This window comes from Glandiceps talaboti, chromosome 11 (genome assembly GCF_964340395.1).
Source record: "Glandiceps talaboti chromosome 11, keGlaTala1.1, whole genome shotgun sequence".
NCBI lineage: Eukaryota > Metazoa > Hemichordata > Enteropneusta > Spengelidae > Glandiceps > Glandiceps talaboti.
Window position 1 is genome coordinate 844,867 of NC_135559.1, and position 17,634 is coordinate 862,500.

General features: G+C 35.8%; 2 protein-coding genes across 2 annotated transcripts in view; one reads left to right on the forward strand and one right to left on the reverse strand.

The window, feature by feature from the left end:
• Positions 1-883: 883 nt before the first annotated feature.
• On the forward strand, positions 884-9,027 carry LOC144442787 (retinal homeobox protein Rx1-like). The gene is made up of 5 exons (XM_078132158.1): positions 884-1,077; positions 5,728-5,845; positions 7,182-7,305; positions 7,874-7,946; positions 8,461-9,027. Exons 1-5 carry the CDS (start codon positions 894-896, stop codon positions 8,901-8,903), a joined length of 942 nt encoding a protein of 313 aa, XP_077988284.1. The 5' UTR covers positions 884-893; the 3' UTR covers positions 8,904-9,027.
• A 4,958-nt stretch (positions 9,028-13,985) lies between these two features.
• Positions 13,986-17,634, reverse strand: part of LOC144442366 (uncharacterized) — an 18,576-nt gene continuing 14,927 nt past the window's right edge. Inside the window, exons 19-20 of the mRNA XM_078131695.1 lie at positions 16,875-16,986; positions 13,986-15,629 (exon numbers count right to left, since the gene is read on the reverse strand). Coding sequence (XP_077987821.1) covers positions 15,389-15,629; positions 16,875-16,986 — 353 coding nt within the window. The 3' untranslated portion in view covers positions 13,986-15,388. The remainder of the gene's footprint in view (positions 15,630-16,874; positions 16,987-17,634) is intronic.

Below are 17,634 nucleotides of genomic sequence, written 5' to 3' on the forward strand. Positions count from 1 at the left end.
ATATCATCACAATTATTAACAATATCTAAATATTTCTCAACTTTCCGATCGTAACTAAAACATCGATATGTTAAATTTAAACCACAAATGCGTAAAAGAAGAATACATCATCCATAATAATTGTGTGTTAAGTTACTCTAGCATGGACACCACAGATTTATCTTGAAACTTGTTGCTACCGTTATGACTATGTGTGCACATTGTGATAGGAACAACTCCGTACGACGGTTTGGAGCCATATTCATGAGATGAAATATATTCAATGAAATACGAGACGATCGCAGACAAAAAGAAATATTAGGAAACCCAATTAAAACAATTATATTAATATAAACTTGAATTGAGATGGAGAATTAGTTTATAGTGAGAGACTTCTGATCAATGGATTTATAAAGAAGGAAACCTTGTCGGACGTTTCTCCAATTTACTGTTTGCTATCAAATAACAGTATAGCTAATTTACACTGCAGCTCAATAGCAAATGAAATGTACCATGGTATTATTAATGAGAAATAAATTATGGAATTTCAGTGGCTCCTTTTTTTGCGTGCTAATCATGTGATATACTGAGACAGAATTTTTTTACCTAAAAATACAAGATTTCGCATCAGGAACTGATATTGTTCTTATTTCCTCAACAATCTATCCCAGCGTTTAGAGGGGGAAAACCAACCTCCCAGTTATGGCCTGCAATCACCTTACAAAAATGGTATCACCCAATTAACATGACAAATAGCAAGATTAACTTTTGTACGACTCGTTTACAGTTCTGAAAATGGTTCATTTGCATAATTGTGAATTACTGCATCCCGACCAAAACTTATAAGAGAAGTTGTGGGTCCCTAACACACTTAGTGCAGGTTGCAGATCTGTGTTAAGAGTCACATTAACGATATGGCAGCATCATTGGCAACATCCTGGTCGTCCTCAAGGCACCATTCCCCATCCAGAGAGTCATCCTATAGTATCCATAGCATATTAGAAATGGGAAAACACCATGGCAACGACGGTAATGATAAAGCTGTATCCAAGGAGAATTATGGAAGAGGCAAATCAAGAAATAGAATGTTTAAAAACGGTAAGAAAACTTTTATATTTCTTTTGTTTTTCTTCCAATTTTACCCACTCCGTCACTCCGTCACTCCCTTTCACGTTCCACGTCTATCTTTCTCATCGTTAACTTTCATGTCATCAAGGTATTAGCTATGTACTCTCCGGCCGTTACGTTTAGCTCCGGGTTGCTAGCGAGCTAGAGGCAATGACTGACCTTATTTTATCCATAATTGGTTTTACATTAACGTAGGGATATCCAATAATGGTAATTAACATCCTGTATCTTACACTGAACATTTCGGAAAAACACGAGTCAAAATTTCATTCTTGTAATAATAAAATAATGGACATTTTTTTTCTCCATTTTCAAACTTTTGGCTATTGATAATTCACTGATACTCTATTACGCGTTTAAGGTTTATTCACATCATTCTAATTGCATTAACTTGTTTTTTTTTTTTTTAATACATTAATTTGAATTTTTTAATATTATATATGTTGTCCTATTATTTCCATGTGTGGGGCAATGATTAAAAAAAGTCTTGAATTAATTGATTTTGATGATGGTTATAAGCCAACTCTACTCGTACAAAATTTGAAATTATCAATTATGTGGACATAATGAGATCATTAGATGAGATGTAGAGGTTTATTACTCCAATATGTAATTAGGGTAATATGTCTAATACAGCAAATACTTCTTTACATCCAAGTGGCTTTTTAATCGGTAATTTTATACGTTTGTCTAGCAATCATACTCCGGTGACACATTCCGACCCCAATCAGATACTCGTAGCCCAGTTTATTAATTTCCCTTAATTTCATCAGCAACGAAGAATGTATTATGAATAGCTGTGTCAAAAATTAAATTGATATTTATGAGGGATGTCGACGCTTTAATTATATCAATGTTGGGCGGACAAAACCTTCCATCGCTGCATTGTTTCACCACGATCGACGTCAAATATTTTATAGCCAACATCACCTTAACTTGTGTGAGCCGGGATGGGAAATAGTTTTATTGAGCTTACATTTAGAATTACAATAAAAGACAACACACATTGATTGATACATGGCTAATTATAATTCAACCACCCGTTACGTATTCAACTAGTGTTTATTAAATATAATTTGGTAATAAATAAATAAAAGAAAGAATTTTCATGAAGCTCTCTTTTGATTGAGTGTGCGTGCCGTAAAGCAGGAAAGAAAGAGCCTGAGAGAGAGAGAGAGAGGGAGAGAGAGAGAGAGAGAGAGACAGAGACAGAGACAGAGACAGAGACAGAGACAGACAGACAGACAGACAGACAGGCAGACAGACAGACACACACAGACACGGAGACACAGAGAGAGACACACAGAGAGACAGAGAGAAATGTATTAATGATAGAAATTGTTCATTAATTAACATTAATTATGTTCTGATCAATAAAAATATTAAATTGTAATCAAGAATTGTCAACCAGTCTTTTGTTTCATGTATTAATCAGAAATATAATTTAATAATGTTGGTTCATTTGGCGTCAATAAGTGAATCGACGAAGCGCTTTGTCATCCAGTCTAGTGAATTCATGGCGGTACCCTGTCCCCTATTGTAAATGTTGAAATACGTGTATCACAAAATTAAAATAATGTCTTTTAAATGTGCGAAACAGAAATCATGGACATGCCGCGAGACTTGTACAGATTTCTCATTAGACTTGAGATTACACTATTAGATCGCTATTAGATTTTACCAATTTCCCTTGAAATAATTTAGACAATAAAGTAATTAGAGCATTTTGTAATCGAAACCGTGGACTCCATAGTGTAAATTACCTTGTACTTTTACTAAATGCTGACAGAAATTAAATGTCAAAGTGAAATATCATACATATAGTTTCCTGTGAAAACTGAACTGATGACAGTTATGGTAGCCAACCTATCAACTTGTCTATGATTCATTATAGGTGCAACTAGACACTGCAATATAGTAAATGGTAGTCAGTCCATAATCGACATGTAAACTTTATCATTTTTTTACCGCGAATATTTGTGTAGAAGCAAATATAGCCACATTGCTAAGACTGATTTTTATGTGTTGAAATACTGACATGTGAACGTTAGTGAATAATTTCCTTAAAATAAATGAGTGCAAAAACGACTGTAAATTGGAAGTTTAGCCATTTAATGCAGCTGTATACAGATATAATTATGTAAGTATACAAGTTGTATCCTTTGGATCTGACATCCAACCTTATATACATATGCATAGGTTTATCAGTTTTGATATTTATACTTCTTGAAAAATTTTCTACAACAATTAAATGGCGAGTATATGTTTTGCTCTCTTTTATGAACTAGGAATTAAATGAATGTATAGGTTTGACATGGTTTGTCATAAGTGTTTGAAATAGTATGGGGAAGCGGGGGAGGGTTATTATAGGAACAGCTCCGAGAATAAAATTTCTTTGTCTAACTTTCGGTATTAAAGTACGAATATATATGTAGGAAGCAACGAATAAATCAGAATGGACATCAAAAGGGTAAATCTATCAATTTATCTACCTGATGCCGAATACTTTCTAATTTTCTTTTGTTTTATTCAATTACTGGATATATTAGGCTTGGTATTGGTTGTATAAAGACCACGTGACGTCACGACAAACATACATTGTAGCGTAAAAAAGTGTCCCTAACAAGTGATTCACATTAAGCCAATAAAATTAGCATTGAATGTCGTTTTAGTAATTTCCCTTCAAATAAAAATTTAAGCAGGATAATGATTAAGACAATAAAAAAATTTGACTAATTTGTAATAAAACCCGTAATGATGTAAATTACCTTGTAGTTTGGTAATACTGATTGGTATTCTGTTTCAAATTACACTAAGTTTTGTTTTGTATTAACCGTAATGATAGTATGTCTGAACTCACAGTTTTACACTAAATGCATCGCACATTTCATCATGTGTGTGATCACTGACTCTGTTTGTCTAACTCACCGTTTTACACTGAATGCACCGCACATTTTATGTGTGTGATCACTGGCTCTGTTTGTCTAACTCATCCGTTTTACACTAAATGCACCGCACATTTCATGTGTGTGATCACTGGCTCTGTTTGTCTAAATCACCGTTTTACACTGAATGCACCGCACATTTCATGTGTGTGATCACTGGCTCTGTTTGTCTAACTCACCGTTTTACACTGAATGCACCGCACATTTCATGTGTGTGATCACTGGCTCTGTTTGTCTAAATCACCGTTTTACACTGAATGCACCGCACATTTCATGTGTGTGATCACTGGCTCTGTTTGCTACAACTACTCCAAACAAATAAGGAACAACCCGGGCTATATAGATAGCAAGATTAAATGAATACAGTTTGGGTGAATTTTGTCTAAATGGAATGGAATAACCTGCTACCATGGAGACATCACAATACTGTGTGTATGCGTCGAGTTGCAGTACATTTAAATGGTATTACACTTATACAAAATGTAGCAAGAAGTTATCTCAATGTCGTAGAATGTGCAGTATTTTATTGGTTTATACATCAGTGGTTGTATCAGCCAGTACTGCAGTGAACACTAACATGAAACGGGTAATATGTGAGACTGCACATGACAGTGAACACTAACACGAAACGGGTAATATGTGAGACTGCACATGAAGGAAATAACTAATCAAGTCCTTGACATAATAGGTGCAGCATTATGGCCTCAACACCCAGGGTAATCCCCGTACCGTAGAAGTGCTCTTAGAGGACAAAGTGGTTTTCCGTGATTACTAGAACTAGTAACCTTGTATTGTGAAGTTCCCATGGGAAGCTTTGTTTTGACAAAGTCTTAGTCACCTCTTTTCTCAGATTATATCATTTATTGATTTTCCATCATTACTGAAATGTGTTTGTGATTTTTCAAAATCAATCTCAAGGTTTCTGATTCTTCACAGCTTGGAAATAAGTCTTTGAAATTCTAATCATATTTTATCCCACAAATCTTGTTCCTTTATTTTCGTTATCCATCCTGCAAAGGCCTTTCTTGCTGTGCGTGTGTAAAGCGCGCGCATATATTTGTCTGCCTGTGTTCTTTGTCTGTGCATGCGTCTACACACTGTCAGATACAGACAGACACAAACACACATGCACGCACACGCACACACACACACACACACACACACACACACAATTCACAGTCTTCTTAAATCCATTTTAGACGACGGAATACCCCAAGTACGTCTCGAAAAGTACCCTGACCAGTTTGATCACCTTACCCACTTCCCTACCCCTTTTAATATGTTCTGTTATCGTTTTTCCAAAGGAGTCCACCTGCGTGTGGTACAAACACGTAATTGCGTACTTGTCCTGTAACATGTGAAGTCAATAAAAAATTACGGAGTTGATTAAGAGCAACTTTTCATAATTTATGGCAATTTTTGATTACATTGGTTCAGCACCACTGAATTGAAATTGTTTCAATTATTCCAACATAGCATTTAGTACTTCGTTATTAATACGGCTACTACCCACACGCTAGTTCCCCAGAGCCGTTAGAAGTCAGTGAATGTAACCATTCACGATTGATAAATAGGGAAACCCTTTAGTTTCCGTTATGCAGACTGCAGATAAGTAAAGAATATTTTAAAAACCTTTTTCATCAACTTACAATCTCTTTTTGTGCGTGTCCTTCAGATTCTCGTCATGCATCAGCAAATATTTCAGACCACTCTAGTGGAGTGAGTATTGACAAGGCATCGACAGACCCCATGGTATCAAGTACACCGACGAAGAAAAAAAAGACAAGGTACAGGTGAGAATCTTATATTTCCATGGCAACGAGTCGATCAAGTAGATTCTGTGGCGAGGCGTAGAAACCTACATTGACAAGTACAATATGACCAAGTTGACATAACATTTCATCGAATATAAAAATCTTAGAGAAAACCATACCCATTAACAATTAAAATAAAAAAAGTTAAGATCACCATACAACGTTTAGAATGTCGTCAAAATTAAGTCATTTTAGAATCCAATATGGCCGCTGTGTGTATCAACTGGTGGATGTATTGATGAGCAATGATAGATGATTAACTCCAGACTAGAGCTATCGATAAACCCATCAACATTTTTTTCTGTCAATTCTTTGAAAACAAGACAATGTACACCAACATTTCTTAAATTCTTCCGAAAGGACTAGGAACAAGAATTCGTATTGCCGCAAATATTGGAAGAATTGAACAACTTTGATTTTCACACGATTGAAACAAACACATGCGATGTGACGTCATCGTGAATAGTATAATTATGTTCCTTTCATATATACATTACTTCGACCGTAGATAATATTGTGTACATTTATTAAAAGTCGATCAATTATCTGACCTTTCGCGGTTTGACTAAAACAAATTCAAAAGAATGGTGTCATGGAAAATGACAACTTGTAGAGTAACAAGACAACGTTGTATTTGTTGGTTGCTTGGCATCGAAATCCGTCAAGGGGGAGGTCGTGGTCTTTACCAACGATAGACCAAATATTAACATTTTACTGTTACCCTTGCCGTCATATTTGATATCATATTATTTGGCCATCAACAATATCTAAAACGCTGCACCTGCAATGTTCGATTATTATGTTACCATGGTGATGCTCTGCTTAAGTTGAGGATTTTATTCGATGGATCGATGTTCTCGCTTTGTTACACTAGACTGAAAGATCAGCCGTTGCGGGCGCACTTATCACCCTTTCCACGTTGACTGAAAACGTTCTGTGATTGTTGTTCTTCAGAGGGATGATAAGGACGCCCCGGCAATGTATTTTACACTTTCTAGTTATCAAATCTAACCAGTAACTCTTTCCTGTCAGGATATTTTGCTAAGCTGGTTCTTTTAATTACTGACATGGGCAAGCATTGGATGAAATATTTGAAAATATCAAATTCAGATCTTTGCTTCGAATCGCTATTGACATACAAAACATCATGTAGTTTGAGACTACAAGAGTCTGTGTTGGACGGCAATGAATATTATGATTTTAGTACAAGTAATTAAAATGGAGGAAAATTATAAATGTCCAATGCGTACATTATGAAGTAAAATAAAAAAACTGTTTTCTCATTTAAACTATAAAATGTATTTAATGTTCACAGGACAAAATTTACAACATTCCAATTAGAACAAATGGAGCGAGCTTTCGAGAGGGCGCCCTACCCAGATACACTGGCTCGACAAGAACTGGCTTTGAGAATCGGTCTTAGCGAATCAAGAGTACAGGTAACTACATCAACAAATGGTTATGCATACCGTAATAGTTTAATGGTAGTGATTCATCAAAGCAAACAACGTGAGAGAGAGAGAGAGAGAGAGAGAGAGAGAGAGAGAGAGAGAGAGAGAGAGAGAACGTGTGTGTGTGTGTGTGTGTGTGTGTGTGTGTGTGTCTGTGTGTGTGTGTGTGTGTGAGTGTGTGTGTGTGTGTGTGGAAGGAGCCTGGGGACAGACAGAGGGGGGAGAGACATGGAAACACAAAGTCAGACAGACAGACAGACAGACAGACAGACAGACAGACAGACAGACAGACAGACAGACAGACAGACAGACAGACAGACAGACAGACAGACAGACAGGCAGGCAGGCAGGCAGGCAGGCAGACAGACAGACAGACAGACATACATACATACAGCCAGACAGACAGGCAGACAGACAGAGGCAGAGACAGACGGACACACTATGTGTACATTATTTACAAAAAGCATGTCTATAGATAAAACGAGGAAATTTCGTCTTTTCGAATATTTTATTGTCGCTACGGTTGAATATATAATGCTATTTTGTTACTTGGTAGGTATGGTTTCAAAACCGGAGGGCAAAGTGGAGAAAGAATAAAACACCAGCTAAATCGCCTACACAGCTAGCAAGTAAGACAATTTTTATCATAGTTACATGTAATTAGATATGTTGGTATTTCAGAATATCTAGATTATATGGAAATATTGGGATACTACTACTACTACTACTACTACTACTACTACTACTACTACTACTACTACTACTACTACCACCACCACTACTACTGCATGATGGTGATACATATATTATGCAACCTTAATATATTACACAGTTTATTTAGTTTCTCTACAGCGTGTCAAAAAGGTCAAATTTACTTCATGCCTTAATTTTATGTCACTGTGGAGGTGGATTTGTATTTTTAAAACATATCTACGACGGACGTCTTATTTTGCAAAATGTGCAAAAAAGTCACCAGGAGTTCTAGAAAGATCGTGAAATTATTAGAATATCACTAACAATCAAGCATCTGTGATAACAATTTCAATTGACGCTGGATTTGATTACTCTCAAATTGTAATTTTGAATTCATTTTCTCTTTCTCATTCATTGCTATAACAAAGATCTACATTTGTTTATTAACAGGAATCTATGATGAACTTTCCTTTCAAATTCGACATCGGAGTATCGCAAGCACGCCACCAACGGCAAACAGTGAAGTCTGCGAGGATATTCCAAGTCCAGGACTACCAATGGAAAGCGGTCGTGAAATGTGGCCTATCTTCCCCATCACTCCAACTGCAATTTCGCCGTACTTTGCCCAGCCGACAATACCGGGAGTTGGACTACGCCCTCACCTTACAGACGTTGGCTACAGCGGAATACTTCCACCGACATCATCACAGGGTCTTCCACCGACAGCACCGATTTTCTTTCGTGCATCGTTCGAGGCAATTAACAATAGAGACAAGAGCAGTCCCCTGAAAGATGACGACCCAGATAGAAATGAGGTCACAGATGAAACTCGACGCATGAGCAGTTTGAATGATCTGCGATCGAGGGCAAAAGACCATGGAGATTCGAACTAATTAATATGTTGAAAATAAAAACGTGATTTACTTATCCTCGGCAAAACAATCAAAAATTGAAAGTTCGAAGTCAAACTTTTCGAGTCCTCACCATCACACGTGTATCATGTGACGACATTTTCTTCAAAGATCGTAAAGTGTAATGTCGGAATGGTAAATTTAGCATTTCTAACTTTTTATATACTTATTCTTATTTATATGACTTGTGGCATGCATGTCAGTATTCTTGGAATAAATGTATGATCACACTGTGATACTAAAGTAACATGTGTTTTCTTGGGTCACATTCACAATTCATGAAATAAATTTATGTTTACACTGGTATACCCACAGTAGCGTGTTTTCTTGGGTCACATTCACAGTTCATGGAATAAATTCATGTACACTGGTATACCCACAGTAGCGTGTTTTCTTGGGTCACATTCACAGTTCATGGAATAAATTTATGATTACACTGGTATATACCCAAAGTAGCGTGTTTTCTTGGGTCACATTCACAGTTCATGGAATAAATTTATGATTACACTGGTATATACCATAGCGTGTTTTCTTGGGTCACATTCACAGTTCATGGAATAAATTCATGATTACACTGGTATACCCACAGTAACGTGTGTTTTCTTGGGTCACATTCATGGTTCATGGAATAAATTCATGATTACACTGGTATACCCACAGTAACGTGTGTTTTCTTGGGTCACATTCATAGTTCATGGAATAAATTTGTGAATACGCTGGGATACTACAGTAGCGTGTGTTTTTTGAGGTCACATGTACAGTTCATGTCAATCACTGCAGTGCTAGTCTCGATTACCCAGACGCTCTGACTTCAGCCACCCCAGTATAGCTCGGGCCTTGAACTGAGCCATCAGCGGCGAAGGTGGGTAATCGACACCACAAGACTGCTAGTGATGGTGTAGAAAAACTCGCAAATGCTGAAAACGGAAACGCCTATGATCTAAATAGATGGTAATTTTACAGCCAACACAATTCAGTGGTTGGTAAGACGTGTAGTTTGACCCATGGGCCTTTTAAATCAGCGAAATGAAAGTTTTATACTATATTTGGTCGCAGTACATGTACAGTCTTTTGATTTCAAACTGTACTGGTATTTTAGTGGACGTCGTCGTAGAAGTCACCCCCCCCCCTCTACCACCTCCTCCCAGGAATTGCGTAGTCTGTTGAAGTTCAAACAAAATCCATGGTCAGCAGCCAGTGATTTGTATACCTTTCACCTTCGAGCAAGATTTTACGACTCCTGTCGATATTGATGTTACAATTTGAAGTCACTAGAGCTCTCACATCGCGAATGGAAATATACATACATACATACATACATACATACATACATACATACATACATACATACATACACACACACACACACACACACATACATACATACATACATACATACACACACACACATACACACACACACACACACACACATACATACATACATACATACATACATACATACATACATACATACATACATACATACATACATACATACATAAAATAGACAAAAAGTTGTAATTGTTCTGTTTATTTCAAATTTCTTCTTTCTCACTAATCACGTGATATAAATTGTCTACTGCATACTGTTCTTCAATACCTCTAGCATTAAATTTAGACGCTTCACTTCCAGAGGTAGGTCCTATATTCATATATGGATATTGACCACCGGCTGCCTTCGATGGCTCTGTCCTGAAAATAATAAGACCGAGCCAAATTGACAAATGTTTGGATGGGGTATGATTCAAAATGTCGTATTTCTATAAGTGGGCTTAAATTTGACTATTTTGGCAATCCTCGCTAAAGGTCAAGCAGTTTTCCAGAAGAAGCCTGACACTGAAAACTTATGATTACGTAAGATGGACGAATAAGTGACATTCTTATTTCATGAGTTGTTGATAGTCAGTGCTTTTATATCACGTGATATTCAGTACTTATATCACGTGACAGTCGGTACTTTTATATCACATGATAGTCAGTATCACGTGATAGTCAGTACTTATATCACGTGATAGTCAGTACTCTTATATCACGTGATGATCAATAAAACAAACCTCAGTTTAGTACAATGTGGCTCCCGACTTTAGACAGACGCAATCCTGATACGAAGCAGTACACTACGATACATACGACATCGACAACGTCTGTACGTATGTGACGTAGAGTAATTCTCACCTTTGTTGAATTATAACAAGGGTGGTGGAAATACAATACACAATGAAGCACATCAAATGGGTTACATCCCTAAAGTTAACAAAGTCTAACTAACATTAAACAAGAAGTTAGCAGTCAGTTAATCTTGACAGAATTTTGAGTCGTGTTTAAACTTTCAAATCCCGAAATCAACCAATTCGAATTGTCAATCCAGTAGTTTTAAGGCATAAGACCTCACATTTCGCAAGCATGAAATAAAATATAACAACAATATACTAGTTTTTTTTAGTACTTCTGCCGTTCTCTGTACAGATGTGTGTCTATATAATCCAAAATTCTCCCGGGTATCGCAAAACTCTTCAAGTACTTTTTATCTTTATACAGGTCTGTTTGTTTGTTTGTTTGTTTGTTTGCTTGTCTGTATGTCTGTCTGTCTGTCTGTCTATATGTCTGTCTGTCTGTCTGTCTGTCTGTCTGTCTGTCTGTCTGTCTGTCTGTCTGTCTGTCTGTCTGTCGGTCGGTCTGTCTGTCTGTCTGTCTGTCTGTCTGTCTGTCTGTCTGTCTGTCTGTCTGTCTGTCTGTCTGTATGTCTGTCTGTCTGTCTGTCTGTCATATATGAATGAAGAAAAGGTGACTTGGTTACTTCCAGAACTATATGGTTTATGATATATATATAAATAACTTTACACTGAGGTTCTATATATAATGGGGTACCACCCTCCTCAACCACCCTCTTTGGAATTTGCATATTGAGGAATTCAATTCAAATACGAATATTTATTTTACATCTACTGCTGAACAGTTTATATCGTACTTTTATATTAGTAAACACTTATCAAGTTCAAAATCATGGTAATATGATATTAATCACCTCACCAGTCAGTATATAGTCACTGGCAACTTGATGGCGGTATTACCTTTGTTTAATCTTGATATCAGCTAATGTACTATCAGGTTTAGCGGCAGCGTGCGAATATCTGGCTTTGATTTCTTCCTGGACGTGGACACCATGACTTCCTCGTTCTACAATATATTCTTCCGGCGATTCATTGTCATATGCATCTGGTGTGAAAGGACCTTTGTTCAAAATCAAATAGCAGAAAAGTGAGAATCATCGCATTTTCTTGTTTGTAGTCTGCAACATTTCAATATTGGTCAACATTTGTATCACTTACAGTAAATTCATTCAGCAACAGATACCCCTCTTAGGGACTGCATCTAAATTGCAGACGGGGGGGGGGAGCTTCAGGCCTGTTTGACTGAAGTTCAGCGCGTGAACTTGAAAAAGATTGATGCTACCCACAGGCATCGCACAAGAACTATCGAACCCCCTCCTTTTTCATTGGAATATCTGAACAAAATAACCTTGCACAAGAAAGTGACCCTTCCCCCAAATATCTGCATGAAAAAAGTGACCCTCCCCAAATATCTGCATGAAAAAAGTGACCCTCCCTAAAAAAACAACCCTCCTTATAATTTGTTTCCAGTCCCTTACGCATTTTTAAGACAAATCTCTATATGGAAAGAACGAACTTCACAATTAAAGAAACAACTCAATTATATACATAGCTGTGTAACTATAGAAACCACAAAACGTAAGAATCACGTCTGAAATGGCCTTACCTGTACGTAGTGGTAATCCATATGCGATATGATGACACGTGATAATAAAACAGAACACCGCAATAACGGTAACATTGAAGAGCTTCGTAGTAGCACAGTTAACCATTTGTGTTAATTTCTCTCTGTCTGGCAAATAGTTTAAATTACTTGGCAATTATTATTGTTTTGAAATAGTGCCTCTGTAACAAGTGGAGAGATTTTGGAGGATTCTAGATATATTGTCTACATCAACGATAGATGATTATTAATATCGCAAGTGTTGTTTCATAATAGTTTGCCACGTTGTCAATTATAAACTTTACAGTGTCTCTCGTGACGATGTTAGTCACGTGGTATAATGATATGACGAAACTGTTTACATTTGGTAATTGGCTTGTAACAGCTGACAAATTGAATTATTTGCTTTACTTCATCGACTATATATCTCCAGAGAGACTATCAATAGAAAAAAGTAACTAATGATGTAGACAACTAAACAAAATGATTGCCCAGTGGTCTCCGCTACCGTATCGTCGTATTCATATGTTCAAGAGTCCATTTAAACTAATGTTTTGTGTACGTGTGTATGTCCCAAGATTTTGTTGTACAAGCGTGCATAAATGGTACAAGCGTGCATACATAAGCGTGCAAACATGCATTTTACAATCATATAAAGCTAGCAAACTCAAGCGTTATCTATAAATATTGCCCAATTTGCCCAATTTCCAACCAAACGTCTGTACCAATTTTGTATCTTACATGCACGTGGAAATTAATACTAAAAACCCATAAAATTAGTCTCACTTTTTTTTGTCTACATTTTACAAGGTCATGGTCTATGCTGTATCTAAAATCTCTAGAAATGCAAAACTGTTGTGTAAAAGACGTTTGGTGAAGTGTAGAATGACCAACATCCAGTGTTTATGGATTTATCAATCTACCCTGGACATGTAGGCCCAATGGGAAAGAGGGGTCAATATTAACTCACCGTTACTTGACAAGCCCATTCACAGTATGTTTGCCGTCGAACAAAGAATTTTTATCACAAAGACTAACAGGTTCCTCGAGATACAACTCGGTTCAAGTTACTGGGGCACAATTATGGTTCAAACATAACCCTTACCCATTCAGGAACAAACGGTGGCAAGGCTCAAACCAGCAACTTGTTGACACAATGCAGGCCACACAATGGCCCCTCTCTACTTGTGCATACGTGCGTGTGTATGCAGTAAAACAAATATTATGTTGAGTGACACGAAGATGTCTTGGCTATTGATTCCTTTTTTATTGAATAATACTCAATTATATTAGTGCCGTTGTACTCTCATTAAATGTTACTGTTTCGACAATTAGACATTATTCCCCCCAATTTTTTCTTCGCTCAGCCTAGGAAAATATGAGTGACCTAAGGGGCCCTTGTCACTACGAGTCGCTAGACGAGTAGAGGCAACCCTTAGGTCACACGAGTATTCTCCAGCTGAATGAAACACAATATCGGGGAATAATATAATTATATCATCGCCAGTAATATTTATTTTTTAAACAAATCGGAGAAAGTAATGGTAATTTTGAGCGAATCGAACACGGCAGAACAATAACGTGACATAAACGCTGTCGTGACTTCGAACAACCAGAGTATATATTCCATATTTTAAAAAACATTTTAACAGCAAATATATATATTAATTCATCAAAATGTCAGTCTGAGAAAACAGGTTAATGATTATTAAATGGATATGGAAATGAGCAATGATTCTAATATTTCTGAAATATATTGACAGAATTTACCATACACTGTCCCGACTGCTGATATTATTGACAGAATTTACCATACACTGTCCCGACTGCTGATATTATTGACAGAATTTACCATACACTGTCCCGACTGCTGATATTATTGACAAAAATCAAGGAAAATGCAAAACGCCATTTATATGAAAGAAGTACGCGATTTCACAAGTTCAATATAACTTTTTCTAAAACCTTTGTTGTTTTCTTGTGAGGCCTATAGTACAATGTGTGTAAATATTTCAAATGATTAGAAATGTATCATAGAATTTGATAAGGTATTCATATCTTCACTACATGAATGAACGGCCGTACGTCTTCTAGGTCATTTTTCCCTACACGACGCATTTCATGTTAATTGTCACTGCCAGTCATACAGTTGTTGAATAATATATCTCTGTAACACATCAACAACTGGGAGTACTAAAATCTAAGTTTATTATACATAGGTGCAAACATTAGTATTGTGTTTTGTAGTGTTACACGTTTACTAAACCTGCAACAAGGCAAACAAACTTAAAGTTTCAATATTGTAATCTGAGGTTCTATATATAAATAATATCATGAAACATACAGTTCTAACCCAAATATTTCGAAGAGACTGAGCTCCTCTTCATCGGTGGGTCTCCAGTTCTGTCAAACAAGTCAAGTTCTGTTACACTTATATATATACTAGTATATATATATATATACTAGTAATGTCTGATACTAGAGAAATGGAATAAAATTCATCACTATAACTTCAAAACATAAAATGTTACTGGTATTCTTAAACTTACCTAGCTTTATGTGTGACGTGAGTTAAAATATAAATTGTTACAGATAATGATCATCAATCGAAAAATAAAAATGTTTGTATAATTTTGAACAAAAAGTTATTTTTTTTCCTATTAGAGAATATTGTCCATGTCTTGGCATGTTTAGCTAGTCATGATACTTCTATATTGTACATTGCCATCCTCACTTCCAGATGATAACGAGAATTCACTATATACTGGGTTATCCACACCTTTCTCGATTTCATCTCCATTCCTCTCAGTCACACCTTTATTTGGATCGTCACCTACTGCAGATGCATAGAGAGATGTCTGTGATTGGCCAGGAGACATTCCCATATTTTGTATCATCTCAAGATCAGATGTCTTCACATAATTGCTTGCTCTTTGATGTAGACAGAAAAATTAGAAATGTTACACCTTAGGCAAAAATAACAAAAATGTTTATTTCCGATAACATGACTTCAGAAAATAGGGTAGGATTTTATTTAATTAGTACATATTTTGTGTTTTAATTAGTTCCGCTTAAAGACAAGATTCTCATTGGTCATAATATTTCCATAACAGTTGATGAGGTGTACAAGGTGTCAATCAAGATTCTCATTGGTCATAATATTTCCATTACAGTTGATGAGGTGTACAAGGTGTAAATCAAGATTCTCATTGCTCATAATATTTCCATTACAGTTGATGAGGTGTACAAGATGTAAATCAAGATTCTCATTTGTCATAATATTTCCATAACAGTTGATGAGGTGTACAAGGTGTCAATCAAGACAATTATGTGATTCAAAAGTAGACAAACACAATATGAAGACTGTGGTGTTATAGGCTGTTTGTGTTTGTTTGTGTTTGTGTGTGTGTTTGTGTTTTTATTTATTTATTTATTTATTTATTTATTTATTTATTTGTTTGTTTGTTTGTCTGTGTGTTTGTTTGTATGTGTGTATGTATGTATGTATGTATGTATGTATGTATGTATGTATGTATGTATGTATGTAAGTGTATGTGTATGTATGTATGTATGTATGTATGTGTGTATGTATGTATGTATGTTTGTTTGTTTGTTTGTTTGTTTGTTTGTTTGTATGTATGTATGTGTGTATGTATGTATGTATGTATGTATGTATGTATGTATGTATGTGTGTATGTATGTATGTATGTATGTTTGTTTGTTTGTTTGTTTGTTTGTGTATGTGTTTATGTTTGTTTGTGTTGTGTTGTGTTGTGTTTGTGTTTGTGTTTGTGTTATGGTGTTATGGTGTTATGATTATAAACATATGTTTCATATATCATTGTGTCTGCGTTTGTTTGCGTGTGTGTTTGTATGTGTTTCTGTTTTTATTTATTTATTTATTTATTTATTTATTTATTTATTTGTTTGTTGTTTGTTTGTTTGTTTGTTTGTTTGTTTGTGTGTTTGTTTGTTTGTTTGTTTGTTTGTTTGTTTGTTTGTGTTTGTGTTTGTGATTGTGTTTGTGTTTGTGTGTGTATGTATGTGTTTGTGTTTGTGTGTGTGTTTGTGTTATGGTGTTATGATTATAAATATATGTTTCATATACCGACAAAGGCAAAGGTGAAGAAGCAGTAAATTATTCTACAAATGTAACCTTGATAAAACTCTACTCACTTCTTTTTTAGTTTACAGTTTTTGTTTGTATACACAACGAACAGTATGAATCCCATGATGGCAAACACACACAGCCATCCAATACTGGAACAAATGGCTATCAGTTGTGCATCTGTAGAGGACAGCATTGCATTAGATTACATTACATCACATCACATCACACTACACTACACTACACTACACTACACTACACTACACTACACTACACTACACTACTTACTTGTCTGTATAACTTATTTTGTGTGTGATATTGATCACTTGACTCATTGAGTTTTGGGGTGATATAACACTTGCTTTTCTTTCCCTGGCTACTTTTCTCTCTTCTGTATGCAGTTCTCTCCTTATTGACTAAATAAAGACACCTAAAGACACCTTGTCCATTCTTCTCCTCTTATCTAAATTACAACACCCATAATCTTATAATTGGCAAGATATCACTTACATTAGCAGTTTGCTTTATATCTTATCTTCTAGGAGAGTATCACACTCATTTGTGCATTAACTAGTATAAAAGTAGTATTGCATGATTGACTGTTTGTCCAGTGTTATAATCTCCAAATTTTCGCGGTAACTGATCCATGCTAATTATGAGATTAGAAGTGTTTTAATTTAGATAAAAGGAGAAGAATGGACAAGATGTCATTATTTAGTCAATTGAGAATTGTGTAAGAGAGAAAGGTAGCCTGGGAAATAGGAAACGTTTTATATCACCAAAAATGAATAAATAAATAAATAAACAAATAAATAAATAAATAAATAA